This window comes from Natrix helvetica, assembly GCF_964273705.1.
Source record: "Natrix helvetica genome assembly, chromosome: 4".
Classification (NCBI taxonomy): Eukaryota; Metazoa; Chordata; class Lepidosauria; order Squamata; family Natricidae; genus Natrix; species Natrix helvetica.
In genome coordinates, this window is record NC_138550.1 from 36,537,231 (window position 1) to 36,560,231 (window position 23,001).

At 35.8% G+C, this 23,001-nt stretch overlaps 1 protein-coding gene across 1 annotated transcript; it reads right to left on the reverse strand.

The window, feature by feature from the left end:
- Window positions 1–840: 840 nt before the first annotated feature.
- HJURP (Holliday junction recognition protein) lies at window positions 841–22,552 on the reverse strand. The gene is made up of 13 exons (XM_081950219.1): window positions 22,276–22,552; window positions 21,436–21,502; window positions 18,459–18,514; window positions 16,528–16,555; window positions 15,133–15,179; window positions 13,632–13,686; window positions 12,264–12,325; window positions 11,321–11,431; window positions 10,162–10,237; window positions 6,718–8,198; window positions 6,117–6,180; window positions 4,467–4,554; window positions 841–2,229 (listed from the first exon to the last, which is right to left on the reverse strand). Exons 1-13 carry the CDS (start codon window positions 22,339–22,341, stop codon window positions 2,115–2,117), a joined length of 2,316 nt encoding a protein of 771 aa, XP_081806345.1. The 5' UTR covers window positions 22,342–22,552; the 3' UTR covers window positions 841–2,114.
- Between the last annotated feature and the right edge of the window lie 449 nt (window positions 22,553–23,001).

A 23,001-nucleotide genomic window follows, 5' to 3' on the forward strand; every position in this document is an offset into this window, starting at 1 on the left:
GGTTTCGGGAGGCAAAAAATGCTGCATTCAGGATATAAGACACACCGGAATGTAAGACGCACCAAGAGTTTGAAGAGGCAAATTAAATTTTCAGCCTCTTTTTTGAAGGAAAAGGGTGCGTCTTATACTCTGAAAAATATGGTACATTTTGACATGGTGTTTAGGAGAGTCTGGATTATGAAAGAAGTTGTCTGGGCAGTGGATAAATTTGCTTGGTTCTTTTAACAGGCCAGGGTGGAGCTGGTTATACCCTTCACCTGGTTCATATATGAGTAGGAACCAAATTACTGTCTTTATTATAAAGCAGTTATATTCCACTAGAAGATTACAACCACTAACAAAAATTCTGCTAACTTCCTGAGAGAAACTTACTCATTCAGCTCTGCTCAGTATTATTATAACTTGCCACATTGCACATGTAATAACATCAGGAAATATTTAAGGTTAATTAGGGAATAATGTATCAGTTTTGATTCGTCTAATTAACAGTTGTACAGCTAGCAAATGTAATGTCGGCATGTATTTAGTTTCCTGCTAGTTAAGAACTGTTAAGAGTCAATCCCAATTACTCAATGACTATGTAATGTCTTGAGCATCTGAATTAAATGGTCTGTAAAGAAAGTAGTAAATGAGGTATAAAAATAAATCTCCAAGGAAGAATTTGACATTTTTCATTGTATTTAAGTGATTGCTATTGACTTTCACACCACTGTTTTATAGTGTATTCTATAAGAAGTAATATTCTTAATTGCTCCCCAGACATACCTGTTCAATTTAGTCCAAAACATTGTCTTGTAATAAAAACTACATGAATGCATTGGAAATCTCATAATACAGCAATGAAGTTTGAATTAAGCACATTTTATTTTCTTGAAATTAGTCGGTAAATCTGACTTATACTTTTTTGGATTACTAGTAATGGTTGCTTTTTGTTCATAGTGAACAAATTTAAGGGAAAATTTATATACGATAGTTGGTATAGTTCCAGGAAGTAAATATTTAAATATGACATTTTATCTAATTTGACATGAAAATAAACAATCAGTTCCAAAATATGTATTATGTAATGCTTCCTCTAATAATTATTTAATAAAACTTATCAATAGAGGAGAATATTTGTAGCTCAGAGTTGAAATGAGCGCTCCTAATGCTCTCTGAGCTTGCTTGTTTTTTTGTTTTGTTTTTTGCAAATGTTTCATTACCCTAACTAGGTAACATCATCAGCCTTAGATGTACTCTGTCCTGGTATATAGATTCCCCATTTCACCTGGCCAGTTCAAGCAAAAATATAAGACTGAAATAACTTTCCATCACAAGCTAGCCTTATAGAATTGAGCCTTTTTTGTTGGTCCCATTTCTGATGACCGTGAACACCCAATGTTGGGCAACAATTTTTTTGCTGTGTCCCCCCCACCTCCCAGATAACATTATCTATTGTATTGTATTTTTAATTTACAGTTTCCTCCCCCCAAAAAAACTTCTATGCTCTGTCTTGTGTAGCCTAGAAAATTGATAAGCAAATAAGGAAAGATTTATCCTAGGTGAAATTAACAGTCTTTCATATACCAGTAGCAGGGTTATAACGAACTCAGCCATAATACAAACATCTTAAAATGTTTATTAGACGAAGGTATATGTGTCAAATAATAGGTATATTTAAAATAAAATTTTAAAAAATGATATTTTCAAATATACTCTTTACCAATGAAATAGATTTTTCCTAAAGCATGAGCTTATTGAATAGTAAGTTAAAAGCACTTTATAAAAACATATTTATATCTTGGTTATTATAACCTCTTTCTAGTGGTGCAGATCAAACAAATCAAGGACCACAAAAGATGTTTCTTATAGGCACTTAAGCTAAATAAACCACCAAGAAGAAGAAAAAAAACAATTAGCTGAACTGTTGAATTTTAGAAATATAGTCTCCATTATCTCCATAATGCTGAACTATATCAGTAGTTTTTATCTCTCACTTAAGTCTTTTAAGTCTACTGCCCTGTGTTAGAGCTGATGAGTTAAAGAACTGGTAAAAAATATTTTCCCACTTTGTTCAGGAATATTCCACTGAATCTGTATTCTGTCTAGAAATTACTGGAATAAAATATATTTTGTTAAAAAACATCATTTTCTTCTCCAAATTTTTCCAGAAATGTTTCCTCATAATCATTCTGTATGAGTTTTCTTCTTCTGATTCTCCCATCATTATAGCTCAGCTTTCTGGAAACTCTAGCAAAGAAACAAAACTTGATCAGACTGATACACATACCAGGAAAAAAAGCAGCAAGAGCTCCCAGCACAGATATATTGACCTTATCTTTTAACTGACTCCCCACCCACCTCTGTACCCCTATATGCAAACAATAAACTAACGACTCTGATGCATTTCAAAGAAATTCATACGTGACATATACACATGAAGTATCAAAAAATAAAGGTTCCCCTCACACATGTTCTAGTCGTTGCCGACTCTAGGGAGCTGTGCTTATCTCTGTTTCAAAGCCGAAGAGCCAGCGCTGTCGAAAGACATCTCTGTGGTCATGTGGCCGGCATGACTAAATGCCGAAGGCACACGGAATGCTGTTACCTTCCCACCAAAGATGGTTCTTATTTTTCTACTTGCATTTTTACATGCTTTTGAACTATTAAATTGGCAGAAGCTGGGACAAGCAATAAGAGCTCACTCCTTTACATGGCGCTAAGGATTCAAACCGCCAAACTGCCGACCTTTCTGATCAACAATCTTAGCCACTGGCCACCGCATCACTTATAATGAAGTATAAAGCCCATCAAAGCATATTATGCTACTGATCTTGATGCTGTATTTCAGAAGATAATTTTAACTCCAAAAGAGTTTAACATGTACAACATAGCAAAATAATTTTATGATTTTAGTAATTGTCATTTGTGATACCAACAAAACTGTCACTTGTGGTGTCAACAATGCATAATATACAAGAAACTCATCAATGATTTCTGTTAGTGAAATATAGTGGTCAACCAATATGAGTTCTACCTTAACACTGAACATATGATACCTGCTAGTATCCATCATTCTTATGTGATTCAAATTTTTATATGAAAGTGTTTATTGGGGAGATATGCACACAAGTACATTACTGCGAATATTAAAGAATTTTATGTTATGAAGTTTTGTACATCAACATATGCAAGTTTAAAAAAAAATAACAACAAACCTGGACATCTAACTGAACATTAACTTAATATAAATGATGTTGATTATCTTTAGGCAAGTCCACCTGTTTTCTAGTCTAACCAGTTCAACAATACTTGATATAACATTGTTTTCTTTCCCTTTTTATGAATTAGTTTATTCCAACTAAAGTTACATAAATCCCTGAATTAGCCTTTTCCCATGCATATCTGTTTCTTCCCCACATTGAAAATATACTGGGGAAGAGCACAGCTCCATAGCAAAGCATATGCTTTTCCTGCAGAAGATACCATCTTGTATAAACAGGAAAAACTATTGCTTAACCTCTTCGGAATGACTGTCAATCAATTGGGAGAACTATAACTGAGAAAATGATTTGACCATTTTAGGAAAACATATTGTTTCAAATGATATCTATTATTTTACACAAAGAAATGACTGTTTCGCAGTAAGCTAAAATATGGTGTTCTTTCATCTATTCACTTCTCTTTATTTGGTTCTAAAATAGATAATCTCTGGCCATTAATGTCTGTTTTTTCACTTCTCACTATGGTATGCCCATCATTTTCCCTTAGGCGATATAGCAATACTAATCATCTCAATATATTGCTAAATGAATAATTAATCATCTCAGTGGACAGTGATTAAATAAATCCAGTGACATAGAGCAACACACAGAGATAAATAATGTTGCTTTGACTGGACCTCCTTTTTATTTATCTGTGATCATTCATGACAATTCCCCCTCACCTGAGCTTCCTGCCATGAGAGTATTATGTAGAAAGGAATGTACTATATAGACGAGGACACAGATGATCTTCTGTGTTATATCATATGTCTTAGTGCAAGAAACTGTTCTGTAATCTCACAAAACATGATTACCCGTGAGCAACCTTTAGCCTCAAAACCACATGCAACTCCTTTGAGTGTTTTGGGACCCTTTAAATGAATCCACTTTTCCAGTGTTGTGAGGTAGATACAAAATGATAATGCAATTGTACAATAAAGCTCTTATAGTTTAAAAACAAGAAAAACACTCAACTCTACCAATTTTATATGGATATTTCTCCTGCTCACTAGGACTTTTTTCAATGTGATTCATGGCAATAGAAAGATTAGTGATCTTGCCTTAATTGTAGCTAATCGAGATACCTGAGCATTTGGTCTCCTCGTTTCTACCCATTCACAAAGAAATATAAGGAATTGTTATCACTTTAGATGGGACAGACAGCAATATACATTTGATAGATAAATAAATGAAATACTGAAAAGGAATTCAAATATTGCTTACTTTGGTATATAATTGGGAGACTCTCTTGAAAATTCATGTCTGCGCAAAGTCCTGGGAATATTTTCATTCATATCTGTAATCCCGGATTCTTTGAACAAATTAGATATGGATTAAAAAGTTCTGTTTAAATATTTTGGTTACAAATTATTTCAAAAAGAAAAAAATCATGAGGACAAACATATGAAAAGTAAAATAGTTTAGAATCGGGATGGCAAACTAATGGCACGCGTGCCACAGGTGGCACGCGTAAGCATTTGTCAGGGCACGCGAGGCGTGAGTGCTGGCCGGCTGAGTTCAGCCTTTTTAAAAGCCATTTTTTGCATTCCCCAGGCTCTAGAGGCTTTATAGGAGCATGGGGAAGGTGAAAACAGCCTCCCCCGCCACCCGGGGGCTTGAGGAGCTCTCCTGAAGCCTCCGGAGCGCAAAAAACCAACCCTAGGGGCAAACTGAAAGTTCAGGAACGGACTTCTAGTTTGCTCGTAGGGCCGGTTTAAGACCTCCGGAGCCTTCAGGGGTCTTCCAGAGGCTTCTCTGAAGGCTCCAGAGGACGAAAAACAACCCAATGGACAAACCGGAAGTGACTTCCGGTTTGCTCGTAGGGTTGTTTTTCCTCCTCCGGAGCCTTCAGGGAAGCCTCTTAAAGGTCCCTGAAGGCTCCGGAGGACTAAAAACGGCCTTATAGGTCCATTCTTGAAGGGCTGTTTTTTTGCGCTCCGGAGGCTTCAGGGAAGCTCCTGAAGCCTCTGGTGGGCCTCCGGGGGTGGGGTGGGGGAGGCTATTTTCACAGTCTCCAGGTTCCTATAAAGCCTCTGGAGCCTGGGGAGGGCGAAACAAGCATGCAAAAAATGGGGGGGGGTGCCTGTCATGCGCTCATGCACGCTGGGGGGTGTCGCACATTGCATTATGGGTGTGGCACACCCGCACACGACCCTCCCTGCGGTTCCCCCGTTTATGGCACGTGAGCCAAAAAAGGTTCACCATCGCTGATTTAGAAGATTGAATAAATATTATTCTTATTGTAAATTTCTTATAAACCAAATTCAAATGTGCTTTGACAGGCAATTCAGAAATGGGAAAAATAGTAAAAAAAGTATTAGTTTCATTCTTATTTTAAACAAATTAATCCTAATTCATATTTTCCAGATTATGTAATATACATACTGTTGCATTTACTTTCTGACAGCCTTTTCCAACTATAACATGGTAATTCAAAACTCAAAAATTGTATATATTAATATTCATATTATTGAAAGTGGGAAAAACAAAAGCAAATGCAGACTGATTTGTCAGTCAATGGACACACAAAGAAGTTAAAAATAGAGTCAGAAACATCAACCCAATGAGCTAATATTAGAAAAAAAGATCCCGAATTCAGTATATTAGGAATTAGTAATATTAGGAAATGGGTTCAGACAAAAGAAACAATGTTGGTATGTCATTAAAACCATCCTGAAATTATGAGTTTGTGCTATTCTGACAGCATCTGTTGACTCTATATTTGTTGCCTATACTATTTTTATAGAGCATAAAGGATTAAAGATCTAGTTGATCTAATATTTGAATGTTTTTTTGGAATAAACAATTAATTGCCTAATTTGACCAAATAACAATACATTGCTATATAGTCTGCATTTAATCTTTTAAACCAACCTTCCATATCAGCAATTGAAGTGGCCAGAAAGCTACGACCTGAAGAAGCGGAACCCCCATAATTCTGAAAATTAAAAAGTTTAAGATTTTTAACTAACATCATCAACCTCGACTGCTGATGTCTCAGAGTAAAATGTTATTTAGCAACAAGCTTCTACCATACTTTTTTTCCATACTGCATCACTTTAGTTTCCAAGTATCAAGCTATTTTTGCAGAAGATTTGAATCAAACATTACTTCATCTGTCATACCATGTTACATCTGTAGCTTGGATGCAAAGTTTTAAAATAAAATAAAAATACTAGCATCCAAATATTAATATTCTTCCATAATCTAATTTCACGTATTAGAAAAGAACAGCAGTAACGAGAACCACGCAGTGCCATAACAACTAGTAAGACTCTTAATCCAAGAGATTAGTTAAAAATAGTTGTGCTAAACTCAATGAGATTTATATCTAGGTACATGTAGGACCTTGCCCTGAAAGGTAAGTTCATGTATTTTAGAAATGTTGTCCATAAATAAAACACTTTTAAAGGATTTCGTACTTTAAAAAGAATTTTAGGTTTGAAGGCATTGTAGAAGATCACATTTCACTTACCGAATTTGATGCCGAAGTGTTTTTAACAGGTGAATGGAATGTGAAAGTTGTATCATTTATATTTTCCCAGCAAGGTAATTTCTGATATATTCTGAAGGAATGATCAGATTTATTTTTTAACCTTTTTAAAGGTGAATAGTGAGAATCTTCATTGCAAAAATGAGCCGCTCTTTTAATTCTGGCAACAGCAGGCAGAGTTCTTATTGGAGAATTAACAAGGGCATTTACAGTTTCAGATATTTGCACTCCTTCGTATTTTTTTAAGTTTGCTGCTCTTAGAAATGTTGGAAATTTGGGAAAGCCTTCAGAACATAATTTCTGGTACATATCTTCAATTGTACTCTTTGTTTTTTTATGGAAATTTGAAGACAGATTATCTAAACCAGAAGTGTGTATGTCTGCAGAGTTTCTAGGGCTTGAGTATATATTTGAAAACTTAAATGTCTTCTGCAACTTTGGAGAACATAATTCCTTATATATTTTTTCAAATGCATCTTCATATTTCTGTTTATAAGAAATGGGACTTTGGTTAACATGAAAGGATGAAAAAGAATGACTTCGTGGAAGTGAAACAGTGGCACTGAAAGTTTTAATTTCATGATTTTTGAGTCCATTAGAGATTTTCACTGGAGACTTGCTTCTTTGTAAAATGGAGTTTGTACTGCCATTCAAGGACAAACTTAAACTTGAGGTAGTTTTGAATGCCATCGTACTCAGTTCGTCAGTTTCACTTTCTGCTTTTGTATTAAATGTGTTTAAATCTACAGTGCAAAATGTGTCTCCAAAACTTTGATTCTTTTTTACGCTGTCTGAAGATAAAGGGAAACAAGTTGTATTTTTGACCAAAAATGTTTCATTTGCACAAAGAGTTCTAGGACAAACAGTTTCCTCTGTAACACTTTTTCCAGTTCTTTGCCTGTATGAATAATCTTCTATAATACCAGAACAGTCTACTACCATTCTGTTTGAGTTCTGAGATTCAGTAGGTTCTATTCTGTAAATACTTTTTTCAGAACATTGCAGCTGACGCTTTGAATTGTAAAAAGGACTATTGTCACCATTACTTCCCATAGATAATTTCTTTCTTTCAGCATTTTTGGTAATGAAGCTAGGTGTCACTTTTAGTACTCTGGACTTTCTCATTTTCTCTGTGTTAGTATTAAATTTTGCTTTTTTAGAATGACAGTATCCATATTTGTATTGCTTGATTAATGAATTGGAAAAAGATTTATCCAATAGTCTAGTAAAAGTTTTTACCATTCCTGGATACAAGTCTGCCATTGTGACATTATTCCATGAACAGTTTTCATCTGCAGATTCATACATTTCTAAAAAGCTACTATGGCCAGTTCCATTATTAACAAAGGATTGGTTTTTAGGCACAATTGTCCCATTCACTGAATGTGAAGCATCAGAAATGGACGGTTCTGGAGATGTCAGTGATACAGGTGACAGGTGCTTCCTCTGGAGTGTATCACGCCCTATTTAGATCCAATAAAATGAAGATACAAAAAAGCAGCACTTAGTATCAAATTGTTTAGATTACTTAATGAAATATTTAATATTTTCTAAAATGTCTATGATCTGTTACAATGCCACTCTATAGCTTGACTCGTTAAAATAATTCATAGTATACCTTAATTCTTAATTCATTATACTGCTAGTTATTTATTTATTTATTACACTTGTATACTGTGGTAATCAAGCATGGTCCTGTATCACTTTATAATAAATGAAACTACAAAATATAAAATAACATTGTTGTATAATTATAAAACACAACAGTAAAAACTCTTCAAAATTAGTGGCACGCGAGCCAAAAAAAGTTCACCATTACTGGGCTAATACATGCTTAATGAAAACACAGATCTAAACTGTCTTAAATGATGTTGAAACATAAGAATGCATCATAAATTCATGTTCCTTAAATCAGGCTGTTTTACTGATTCTTTTTGCTTTAGATAAGTATATTAATTATGTAACTATCTGATGATATTCAGAAAGCAAAGATCCGTTAAAAATGATTCTTAATCTCAGAAGTAAATTAACTTAAACTGTGACATCTCTAAAACTATTTTATAAATTACATAGTCATACGGGGATATGAAAATGTAGACTTATATATCTAAACTGAACTCAAATATGGCACAGGATGTCAAACTGTGAAATATAATCATATCATTCTACAGAGAGAATAGAGCAAATTACTTTATGATGGAGGACTAGAAAATATTCCTATGAGATAAAGTAGTATAATTGTTTGAAAACATGTAACCCTATTTACTGTATCTGTCCAGAGAAATTTTTGAGTGTGCTGTTAATTACAGATTTATTAATAGGTACCTCTTAGCACAATCATTTTAAATTATCTTGAGGGCTATCACTATAACAATTGTCTGCAGCTAACAATAATGTTATGTCTTAAAGTAAATTCTAAAGGCCAGTTATTCAAAGACGAATACAAAATAAAATATTAGTGGGACTGCAACCCAGCTAGGTAAAAAAGGCAGGATATGGATACTGATTGAATGCATGAATGAGCACGTGTGCCCTCTAAATTTTCCAATCCGATTATATAATCCATTTAAGTGCCGCTCTCTGTAGTAGTATTAAATTAATAGAAGTAGGTTCCACTGAGGAAGATTCCAAGTTTAATTCATGGCATTCCCATTTTAAGAATTCTAAGGAAAGATTTCCAGCTGAGACCCTGGATATCTTCACTACTTTCAATAAAGAAAGATTAAACTAGATGGACTAAAACATTAACTCAACACAAGAAAGAATTATGAAGTATAAAGCAAGGCATCTAGAACAACTTTATCTCAGCGCTTGCCTGACTGTTCATTTCCTTCTATTCAGATAGTATAGACCAGGGGTGTCCAAACTTGGGAACTTTAAGACTTGTGGACTTCAACTCCCAGAATTCCCCAGCCAGCCGTTTGGACACCCCTGGTATAGACAGATGAGCGGAAGAAGACTGAAATAAGTGAAGGGAAAATGGGGTGTACGGCAGTTTCTGTAGTGGGAATTTGTATTTACAAAGATAAAAAAAATAGACTCCTGCACTCCTTATTGGATCCAGATCGCACAATTACATTTGAGCTTTCTTTTCTAAATAAATGTCCCAGAATTGTCATATAGCACATGAGATCAGTCAGTGCTTTAAAAATAATCTTACCTAGGTAGCATATCTAACAAGTATCATTCCAAGAATTTTTTAATGAACCAAATTAATAGTTCTTGGCTAATCAATTAGAAAGCATAAGCTTTGAACACAAAGAACGCGAAAAACCTCTGAGACATCTGATATTGTCCTTTATTTTTTAAAAAAAGAAAAAAAATTCCTAAAAGTAAGGACAATTTCCTAAGAAATTTAAAAAGAAAAAAGAGAAATTTTCCTATTTTCAGTACTGTGAAGCATCTTGAAGCTGTTGCAAAGCTCACCGATTAAGGATTTGTTTTCCAATTTCCTTCTTTGCCACAAAGGAGACAACTGACCAATGTTTCTTGGTTTTGTAACCTAAACCAAGGTATATAAAGAATGTAGTTAATAATAATAAAAAAAACCAACCAAGAATCATTAGGTAAACAATTGTATAGTGTGATAACACATGGAATACTATATACATACCATATTTTTTAAAAAATATAAATATGGAATTGTAAAATAAATGAACCGGAAAAGAGTCGTAAACTTATTTCCTCAGAGGCAATAAGAAGATGCTATTATACCTATGTCCTTTTTGTGACGTTGCATCTGGTTGTCCATTATGGTAAAAGAATTCTGGTGGATTGGATTGAGTAGGAATATTTTTGTGTTGCTTTAAGTATTCCAGTTAATTTAATTTCTTACGGAAACAGGAATATATTTTAACCATTTACAATTGCCTTCTCTGTGGGAGTGCCTTCCCTCTGGAATGAGCTGCCCCCGGAGCTCTGCATAATCCCTGACCTCTGGTCCTTCCGACGCGCCCTAAAAAGTTGGCTTTTCCAGCAAGCTGGCCTGGCCTGTTAATGTTAATTTTAATTCATTTTAAATGTATTGTTTCTTTAAAAAAAAAAATCGGTTTGGTCTTTTTGGAAATGGGTTTAATCTTTTTTTTAACTTTTGTGATGTGTATTTTTAATGTTGTACGCCGCCCTGAGTCCTTTTGGAGAAGGGCGGCATATAAATCCAAATAAACCTAAACCTAATTTCAATCCTAATCTACATATCTGATAGGAATGACTGTGCAGATTGTGTCCCTTTAATAGCACTTACATTTATATACCGCTTCATAATGCTTTACAGCCCTCTCTAAGTAGTTTACAGAGTCAGCATATTTCTCCCAACAATCTGGGTCCTCATTTTACCAACCTTGGAAGGATGGAAGGCTGAGTCAACCTCGAGCTGGTCAGAATCGAGCTCCTGGCAGTGAGTTAACCTGTAATACTGCATTTTAACCACTGTGCCACCTCAGCTCTTACTGTATAGAAAATATATAAAGGTTTTATAATATGCTGAAATTCTATGGACAGAAAGAAGACCATGGATCGAAAAATAGGGACTATGCAATTATAATGGGGAAAAAAATTCAGTAAAATGAATTAAAAACTACACTACCGTAAACATTGCTGGAACAGAATTGGCATAATCTTTCAATAGAATGTCCATTTCTACTTTGCATTTATTCTTCGCAGGTGTTCCAGAAGGGCATTCAAGTGGGAAGTTCTCCTTTCAACAAAAATAGCACATAGAGCAAAATGAAAGCCTGCGGTTTATATGAACAAGGTAGTTAGATACGGACTATTCCTTCTGAATTTACTAATGAGTTAATAACCAATTTTCACCTGGATTCAACAGGATTCATTAATGTTATACCAAGATTAACTAGAATAAATGTTTTAGTTGACAATTATTAACCATTATTTCATATATTATTTTTTCCTATGGCAGTACACTACCAAAGAACCAGGTACTGTCAGATAATAACGATTAAGATTACATGCCATGCAATGAAACCAACAAAATGTTAAAAACGTATAATATTTATGTAATTACTTACCAAGCACATCTAAATTATATTAAAGTAACCAAACTATTTTTACAATTCCCAAGGAATGTCACAACTTTTGAGCACCTCTAATATATGGAAAATGAAAGGTGAAAAATGCAACATGCCCTAATTCATGTGTAAACAATCTTATTGGAGAAATTACCCAGTAAGAATAACCTCTTAAAAAGGAACCACAAAGATATTAAAGCGTAATGCATATATACTTTTTATCATGCATTTTCTGTGCAATATAATTTGTTAGATCACTATATTTAGGATTAAGTCAATTTTCACATTTATGACCTTTGAAGGTTTGTACAGCAGAGAAAAACTGAAGTAGGATTGTAAGCAAGTTGCAGATTCATTTAGCAATTGCTACGCTTAATGACCAAGTTGCCACTCCCAACTGTGATTTCTAAATGAAGATTAGCTATACATCAATGTGTTAAGATACCTAAAACAAATATCCTAATATAGTGAGCAAAATTTTATTTTTATCTATACTATTACCTTGATATGTATATTGGCCAACTGATATTTAAGAGACGCCAACTCAGCCTTCCCTTTGCTATCTGCAATTCAAAATTAAATAAAAAATATATTTTAGTCAGCATAACTAATACCAAGTTTTAATTTTTCATATAGGATTTTTTTCACTTAAACACACACACACACACACACCTTTCTTTGGGAAAATAAAGAAAAGACTTACTCTTCTTTTGGTAGCTATTAAAAAAACAAACATTACATTGCTGCCAGTATAAAAGATATATAGCCAGCATTGTGATTACCATGGCCTTTAAAAGCATTTCATTGACAAGTTATTGTACAACTAGAATAAGACAGACTTCACTTAAATTGCCTGGTTGTACTGTCATTCTTTGAGAAAAGTATGTGGGAGGACATGAGTGAATGTCATACAGAAAGCTTCCAAATCAAGGTTTAAAAATAATAATGACACAAATACAATTATCTGAGTTATATGAAGAATGGATAATAATAAATTAGCAACACATGAATGATTTAAAAGGGAAAAAGGGGCTATAATTCCATATGCATGTCGTATGATTCTTAATTACAGACTTAAATACACTTCAATCCAGATATTACAACCTGAGGATTGAATTGTACAAAAAGATACCAAAAATGTTGCTTGAAACAAAAATAAAAATTATCGTATTTTTCAGAGTATAAGACGCACCATTTTCCTTCAAAATAGAGGCTGAAAATCTGGGTGCGTCTTATACACTGAATACAGCATTTTTTGCCTCCTGAAACCCTGCCTCTTCACCAAAATGGCCGTGCAGAGCCTGTAGGTTTTCAGAATGCTCCTGGGGGCTGGGGAGGGCAGAAATGAGCAGAAAACAGGCTGTTTCTTGCTCAATTTTGCCCCCTCTGGTCCCCAGGAGCACTCTATAAGCCTCCTAAAGACTATGCATGCAATTTTTTTGATGGAAAACAGGCCCGTTTTTGTCCCCCTCCCCTCCCCGGAGCACTCTACAAGCCTCCTAAAGGCTATTCATGCCTTTTTGAGGGAGGGGGGGGGGAGGAAGAAAAAGGGCTGGTTTTGGGAGGTCTGCAGAGTGCAAACACTTTTTTAAAAAAAATTGCCTCTTCAAAACCTTGGTGCGTCTTATAGTCCGGTACGTTTTATACTCTGAAAAATACGGTACATTTTGGGCTAAAATACTGTAATTCATTAACTCACAGGATGAGGTTTATGATGCACTGGTATTGTTAAATATAAATACAGTGGGACATATAGGAATTGTCTTTGCAGATCAAGTATCAGTTAAATGCATTTTAAAACAATTTTAATAGTAAAACGTGTGTAGATAAACTGAAAGTAATTTTCAGGGTTACATGTTTTGTGCTTACCTGGACTGAGTTGACTCTCTTCATGTAAGTTGGTGAAGTGACTTTCCTCAAATGTCTTTTTAAAAACCCAAAATTATAAACATTGCATTATCTTCAGTTAGTGTACAAAATCAATTACAAACTTTGGAACATTTTCTGCTCCAAAATGCTTCTAATTTCTTTTTAGATTTTCCAAACATGTAGAACAACTACTGTATCAGCTGCCATCAATCACTATGCATTTATAATTTTGCTGCCAATTATATAATGGGATGGGGGAGAGGAGAAATCAAACAAAACTATAATTTGCTGACTTAATATTTATTTATGCATCCAATTTATTTGCCATCCATCTTGTGGTTCAGGCAACTCTGAGTGGCTGAGATTTAATTTACATTTTTATACAAGACAATCTCACAGTGAGAAACATAGACAAAATGATCTAGTTTTTCAGGCCTTAAATCTAAATATACTGAGTTTACATAATAGCCTTGAGCAAATTCTTCAATAAGATACTAACTTACAAATTAAACGCTTCTATGGTTCATTCAAGATAATTCCGAAGATTCCTCATAGGTGTTTTGCCTATCAGACCCCCAGTAATGTTATTTGTGCTATTTCATTTTGCAATTTACCAGAAATACCATGTTTTAAGGGTACTTGGGAGTAAGAGCCAATGTGGTAATGTCAGCCCTGGAGGCCATCTTTTTCTTTGGATCTTCAGGGCTGCCACATTTAGTGCTGTGGGAAACCGGGAAGGGGGATTTCGTGGAGTGGTTGAGATATATAGCCACAACAACATTCTTTTCTCTGGAAGTCAAGGACGATTCAGCCTGCACCTGGAGTGGCGTGACTGGGAGGCATCTCCAGTTGGGACGGTGGAGTGATTGGACCACTTGATGAAAATGTGGGTGTAGGGGAAGGGACTTTGACTTTCCTTTAGGTGGGGAAAACCCAGAAGCTTTCAGATTTGGGTTTTCCCAGATGTGCCAATATGACATCTCTAATAAAATGGAACTTTGAGGAACTTCTAGCCTCAGAGTCTTCTTTTGGGGGGCGGGGTGTGTGTTACTTGGAACCCAGACAAGTAACAAATAAGAATTAAAGCTACGGAGTACATACATCTCACAATGAGATGACAATTTTTCCAAGTGGCTTCTCATATAAGATAATGTTGTAATATTTCAATAAAACAATGATAAGCATTATTTTCTGATATATTTTATATATTATATTATTCTTTATTCACAATTAAAAAGAAATAGGCTTGCTCAATAATTGGTACAGTTAAAAATATAAGATCATCCTATAACGTAGTGTACTATATTGGCTATCCAAATCACAATAAAAATAAAAGTATCAGTTTGAGGAAAGGGGGGGGGGAGAGGAAATCAACAAATAAGTGTTTAAACTTTTTTTAAAAAAATATGGTGCATAAGAGTAGAAATGGAGAATGAGAAGATGCACTTGCGGCTGAAGAAAAGTTTCATATTACTGTTTCTAAGCTACTGGCATATCATACCTGATCATCTGTTGAGTCTTCTTCAAAATCAGAATTCTGCTTTTGTACTTAATTAAAAAGACAAATTTTAATTAGATATCCACATCTGGAATTAAAATTTCATCTTCAATGGCATTTAAAGCCAATTAATGAATACAAACAAGACACTTATTTTATTGATGAACTTTGTTCTTATGTTTAGCAATAAATTCAAAATACTCAGTTCACCCAAGCGACAAACATTTTGTAGAACAGTTTGACTGTATGGTTTAAATGGGACATTGGATGACATTATTGCATTATAATTATTACACCTGGGCAAAGAGTCAGGTATTAAAGATTGGGCAGCATATACATCTATACATCTCTTTTAAAAAGACTAAATACATAAACTGTCCATTTAACCTGATTTAGCAGTTGAGCTGAATTCAAAAGCACTGACTTTTATTTACCAATATAACCAAAAGCTACCATCATTTTGCTATATCCTTTTATTATTATCTTTGTAACTGAATGAAATCCTAGAATTGACAACACAGAGTGCAGTTTTGCTATATATAGAACAATGTTCTATATATAGAACAATGGTTGTTATTTTATTACAGTACTTAATTTACTGATACTTTATCTTTGGATAAGGAATTCTAGAGTACATCAGAGTTTGAATGGTTCTGTAAATTCTTGGGGCAATTAAATAAACCAAGAATCCTGGTTCAGCATCAGAGGATCACATGGCAATGAAGTCTATTTTTTAAAAAAAGGTCTCAAGCTCTCATGCAATTTATGATTTTTTCTCACTAACCAACTCTTAAGAATTCTCAAGACTATTAAAAGCAAATATCAATATCTTGTGATAAAATGATTAACTTTCAAAGTAACTACTATAAAATATACACATAACTATTCTTAATTTATCTTTATTGGCATACGTATCATAAGCATAAAAATAATTATTGTATTTTTTGGAGCATAAGATTCGCTCCCCCCCAAAAGAGGGTGGAAATGTTGGTGTGTCTTATACATCGAATACAGCCATTTTTGGCCTTCCAAAACCCTGCTCCGTGTCCCATTTTCACTAAAAACGGACCTGGTTTTTTTGCAAAAACAGGGGGTACAGAGGGTTTGGGAGGCCTGCAGAGTGTTCCCAGGGCCTGGGAGGGCAAAAACAATTTTTTTCCCTGTTTTCCTCTTCGAAATTTTGGTGCGTCTTATAGTCTGAAAAATACGGTATTAATTTCTGCACATAGTTGTTCAAATTCATTGGTCTATTTCTTTCTTTTCATCACAATTTTTGTTCTGCATTTGCTAAACAATTATTATTCAAATATTGAACTTTTCTTTACAATTACAATTAAAGGCTAAATTCTTTCTCACTGTAAGACAGAGATACTATGAAATTTCAAAGCTTTTTCTTACCTGTGTTTTCTTGGCATTCTATACTGTTCTGTGGTTTTAAACAAAGACTTCAGTTAATGAATTCCTTTGTAACAGTAATAAACAGACAATTATTTGCTTGAAAACTTTGTTGTTCAATAACAAACTATATTACCAGCATCTACGGGTCCAGAGAAGAAAGGAAGACAATCTAGGCAAATGTTTATCTACAATCTTGAAACTACTTATTTCATATAATTTAAACAAACTTCAGAATTACTGTGCTAAAGACATTTCTTTTGCTATAACCTGCTTACAGTGGTAGGTATCTTAAAAAGAAATGCATAGAAAGTATGATTAAATCGTTGCTTCTGAAACATCAGTTTGTTGCAATTACATATTTAAACTGGGAACATTACAATTAGAATAAAAAGTTTGTGTCTAAAACAAAACTGGAAATTCTGTTTGAACTGTAGATTCCAATTTGACTTTGACAGCAAACTGGTATTTGTAGGAATTTTCTTTCTTTCTTCCTCTGTCAATTAAAGTTCAAACAAGTTTTAGGATTCTATTATTTAAATAACAAGTAGACCTGATTCTCTGAAATTTTACAAATTGTTCAATTTACTGGCTTTGGATACCTTGTAGAAGCTCAACATATCTCTCTGTACTAAGAAACTCTACCAATAAAAACTTAGGAGCAATCACCCAAACTTAGAAGACGTTCAGTGATCTGTCTATTGATGAATAAATATTTGGTCTTGATTGTAACTCATAGTAAACTTACATTAAGTTTGGGAAATTATCTATCAGTATAATTCCACTGCTATAAACAGACCTTAATTAATCTATATTAGTCTTAAAAGGTAAAGGTTCCCCTCGCACAGATGTGCTAGTCGTTCCCAACTCTAGGGGGCGGTGCTCATCTCCATTTCAAAGCCGAAGAGCCAGCGCTGTCCAAAGATGTCTCCCTGGTCATGTGGCCAGCATGACTAAACGACAAAGGTGCACGAAACATTGTTACCTTCCCACCAAAGGTGGTTCCTATTTTTCTACTTGCATTTTTACATGTTTTTGAACTGCTAGGTTGGCAGAAGCTGGGACAAGTAATGGGAGCTCACTCCATTACGCGGCACTAAGGATTTGAACTGCCGACCTTTCTGATCGACAAGCTCTGCGTCTTAGCCACTGAGCCACCGCATTCCACATATTAGTCTTAGTCATCTACTAATGCTCAAACATAGATCAAACTTTTAGGACAATGTTCAGAAAGTTACAAGATTATTTGCCTTCTTACATAGAAAAAGTAAAAAACAAAATTTAAAAACATTTATTCTACTAAATTTGATTAAGGAATGTCAGATATTACAACAATATTTGAATTTGACAAAAACAAATACATATAAAAACAAATAAATACGATTTGCCTCCAGAAGTTGTGGGTACTCAACACTGGAAATTTTAAAGAAAAGATTGTACAACCATTTGTCTGAAATGGTACAATGTTTCCTGCCAAAGCAGTGGGTTGGACTAGAAGACCTCCAAGGTCCCATCTAAGTGTGTTACCTCTAATGAAAAGCCTGATCTATGCAATGCCTATTTAATAAAGATTGAATTACAATAATTTAAATTGGATATCTATAACATCAAATGAAATATCTTTATTTTCTGTATACTTAAAACAACCCTGCTGACACTTTTCAACTTCAGAATCAAAATAATAATCAAATACCTAAAACAGATAATAATAATAAAACTATCAACTCACTTTAGTCTCTGAACTTTAAGGAAGTGTTAGTATTGATTAAAAGCCCTACGGATTAGTTCCATCTTGACTAACTTCTGAACAACTGCAGGCACCATCCACATCTAACACACATTTTTGGATTTTTAAATATGGACCCAACAATTTAGAAAATAAATTTCATATCAGTAATAACAAGGTTAAGAATGAAAGGCATACATTTTAATACCTCATAAGTCATATTTAAAATTTCATCATCTGACTCTTCTCCCCAAACCCTTGGTCCTATAAATTGCAAAAGAATAAATAAATTAATTAGAATACATATTTCTGATTAAGATTATAATCTTATATAAATTTCAGTTGGGACGAAGTAATACATTAGAGGCCTCATCTGGGCTAGGGGCTACATTTCCTCCAAATAAGGAATGACCATGCCAGACAGAAAATTGAAAATTAGTTTTTATTATCATAGGCAAGGAGAAAGAGCATTATAATAAAGGATCAATGAGAAGAATGTATTTTGCATCTCTATTCACTTTTTGTATGCTGTGTCCAATAATGAAAACTACATTGCTTGTCTCCTTGATTATTCCCACGTTAGTTCTTGTTTTTCCTTTTGGTGCTTTGGAAAATATCCACCATTTTTGTGACTTCCCTAGTCCTTTTTTTTTCTTTTTGCTAAACATATCCAATTCCTGCAACCATTATTCATATGTTTTAGCCTCCAGCCCTTTAATCTTCTTTGTTTCTCTTCTCTACACTCTTTCCCTTCCTTCTTTTCCCCTCCTGTAAATTGGCATTCAGACTGACACCAAGATAGGTTAAGAACAACTTTGATTTATTAATTGAAATTTAGATTTCCTGTAGATAAAATTTATGTCATTGAGGATTCCAGGTTCCTGTGTTAAGTTCAGATTTAAAGTAGTAAAGTTATGAACAGTTTCTATTACCATCTGCACTTGATCCAACATTAGCCATGACCCTAGATCAGCGGTTCTCAAATAGTGGGGCGCGCCCCCCTGGGGGGGCGCGAGGCTCCGTAAAGGGGGGCGCGAAGGCTCCCTTTCCATCTGGGTGCAACGGCGGCGGCGTGGGCGAGGCATAATATATCCCGCCTGGAAGTGGCAGCACTTCAGACTGTGGATTTTCATTGGAGCCGCGGGCTGGAGCTGTGCAAGAAGCTTGCTCGGGCGGGGGTGGGAGGGAGGGAAGCATGGCTGTCCCAGGCTTCCCTCCCTCACCCCCCCCAGCCCAAGCAGACTTTTTGCACAGCTCCAGCCCGCGGCTCTGATGAGTCTCTGAGCAGTCCCCAGCGCTGCCACTTCAAGCCGGGATATATTCTGCCATGCCCTCGGCGGCGTCTTTATGCAGGTAGCTCGCCTCCCCGCCAGCAGCTCCACCGCCAGCATTCCGTCTGGAAGCGGAAGCGCAACAGCCGCTGTTGGGGAAGGGACAAAGGGGCGGCGGTCGCCCGATCTTGCCACCGCCACCCCTTCGCCCCTGGTAACGGCGACTGTTGTGCTGCTGCTTCCAGCTGGGATGCTGGAGGAACTGCTGGCAGGGAGGGAGGGAAGAAAGGGAGGAGGGAGTAAGGATAGACAAGCAAGAGGGAAAGAGGAAAGAAGGCAAGCAGGCAGGAAGGAGGCAGAAGGAAGGAGGGAAGAATGGAACTGGAAGGGAGGCAGGGAAGGAGGGAGGGAGAAAGGAAGGATAGGAGGATAGAGAAAGAGGAAAGAAGGCAGGCAGGCAGGGGGAAAGAGGAAGGAGGGAACTGGAAGGGAGGCAGGAAGGAAGGGAAGGAGGAAGGGAGGGTGGAAGGAAGGATAGACAAGTAAGAGGGAAAGAGGAAAGAAAGCATGTGACTACGGTGGGAGACGAGGAAAGACCGGTGTGCTATGTTATGCAGAGGTGTACTTATAACAATTTTATAGACAAATGATACTATTTACAGTCGCGCGGGGGGGCGCGCGAAATGTTTTCTTCTTCCTAGGGGGGGCATGACAGAAAATAATTGAGAAGCACTGCCCTAGATTATGTCTCCATGTATATTTAACTCTAGCTGTCATTTAAGTATTTCAAATTTAAAAAAACCATCCAATTCCATAAAAAGTATTTATGAAATTTAGCTTGATTCCCTGAGCTGGACCCAGGTGACATACTACTGCATTTTGGACCAGGTTTCAATCATGTTCTATAATATGAGATATGTTAAGCACATATATGAGTGTTTATCCTGTTCTACTAAAAACCATAGCTAATGTATCAGTCAGAGCTATGCAGAAGCACTCCTGGTTACAATATTCACCTGCTCTTCAAGCAAGAACCGCAAGACTAGGAGGATGAGAATCTGTGCATTCCAGGAAGAACAACCCCTTCAAGAACTAAATATGGTATTTAACAGCCATTTGGGGTTGTATGACTCTGTTTTCGCCCAAATTCTGATACTCTTTATATATTGATACTGTCCAGACATCCATATTTTCCAATGGGTCTGAGGTGGAGATGTATACCTGAGTACCATCAGCATACTGATACTTCAACCAAGGTGACAGATGAGCTTTCCCAGTGCCTTCAGGTATGCGTTGGAACAAAATAAATAAAAAAATAAACAATGAGGCTGTTTATAACAAAGTGCTCAGGGATCTAACCTGTTTCTTGAACACCTTCGGTATATGCTCAGTGAGGAAGCATTGGAACAACCGCCCCTTGTACCTCTATCTTCCAACCCTTGTACTGTGGTTGACAGTATGCAATGCCACTAAAATATCTAGGATGATTGCACCACCTCTGTTCAGTTTAGTGTAACAAACTATTGTATGTTTGCGTAGATTCTGCAATTTTAAGATTATATTTTTATTTTCTATTCATGTTGATGTATTTGATTTTCTGACTGTCCTGTTTCAACATGTACAGGAGGACAATTTCTTACCTAGATATTTTTATATAATAAAAGCAGCCCTATTCTTAGTAATTTCAAGATGTATGTTTGTGTGGATATATATATACATTCTCATGTATACACCTATAGACACAGAGACAGGCAGATGGATATGTCTTGTTGGGTTACAAAACTAATCACTAATAAATACATTAAACTTTGCTAATTTTTCATTTTATTCTTAAATAAGATTCATTGTATTTCTGTATTTGTGTAGTTTTAAAATAAACATATTCGTAATAAAATAAGGTAAAAATAATCTTACCATCCTGTGTCTGATAAATCAATGATTTGATAGAGACAACTACATCATCTTCAAAGGCAAAGTTGTACTAAATTAAGAAAATATCACATCAGTTTTGCATGTTTTCTAACTACTAAGTAGATCTATTAGATAAAATAGACATTTTTTTCAGAACAGCATAGCCCAATAGGATTAGAAATTCTATTGAAGATGGATTTTACCAGAGAAAATCTATACCTGATTTGTTGTTACTTATATTCACGTTATATAGATCACATGAAAACTTTCAAACTGCAAATGCAGAAAGTCATACGTTCAGGGTTTCTGTCACCATCTAGGAATCAACTCCATTTTTTTGTGTATTCCAAAGACCATCGCCTTAGTATTATGTTTTGCGGCTAAACAATATTCTATATTGCTGAATTTGATGAAGCAATTATACCAAGGAACTAAATGCGTATGCCTGTATTTTCCACAAACCGCAGTAAAAGCACATCTACTTCTGCTCCGTTTTGGCCCATTGGCCTCAAATACCTAGACAGACTTCTAAACCGGAATGTTCTTCTATTGTTCCATTTTCGTGCAGGCAGGAAGAACGATATGCAGTAATAAAGTACAACTGCTTCCGCCGCCACTACTACTACTACTACTACTACCACCACTATTACTACTAGTAGTAGTAGTCGAAGGGAGAGGGGAGGGAAGACATCACTGTTACTTGTCAGTTGAAATCGGTTTGGACAAAAGACCCGCAGGGTAGCCATCGTCAAGCCCTTGGACCCTAACAGGACACCCCCAACCTTCCCACGCAGTTCCGATCCTTTACATTCAAAACGACGGTCAATCCTCATTGTTGCTTACCTTGTTCACAATGCTGCTCATGGCAGAAGCGAAGCGGTGGCGGCTATGCCGGAAGCGCCAATCCATGGTGCTTGTTGTTGTTTCTTCTACTTCTAGGGGATATATTAAAGATAGTCCCCCACCCTCTCCTCACTGCCTCACTCTATCCATATCAATTGCCCCGAACGTGCAGGACCCACCACCACCATGAAGAGTGGGGATTGGTTGTTTCCGATACACCAAGGCCGGGACTTGAGACAGGAAAAAGAAAAACCCGCCCACTCCCAATTCAAATATAGCGCCATTCCAATCCCCGCAAAGACTTTTCCGATTCTTGACTCCGATAGGCGTTCGCTCGCGTTCGCTCACTGCAGGCCGCCCAATCAGAAGGATAGAAAATCAGTCTGCTTTCAATTTTGCTATTTGAACGTTCGGACGTTCATTTTTGCCTCCCGTCTTCTCTCGTGGGCGGAAGACGGGAATGAAAAGAGAACGCTTGAAATCGTCCTGGTTTTTTTTTTTCTTACGCAGGAATTCTGTTGGTTCTAAGACAGTTTAATTTTGACGACTTTAAAGTGATGCCGAAAGACTGCATATATATATATATATAGTTGCCAGAGGTGGGTTGTGATTTTTCTTAGGTCCGCATGCGTTATATGAGAAGCATTAGAAACAATGAGATTAGTGTGTTAAGAATAATAACTGTCTGTGGAGATTCTCAGTCACTGAGGTCATGGTTGTCCCAAA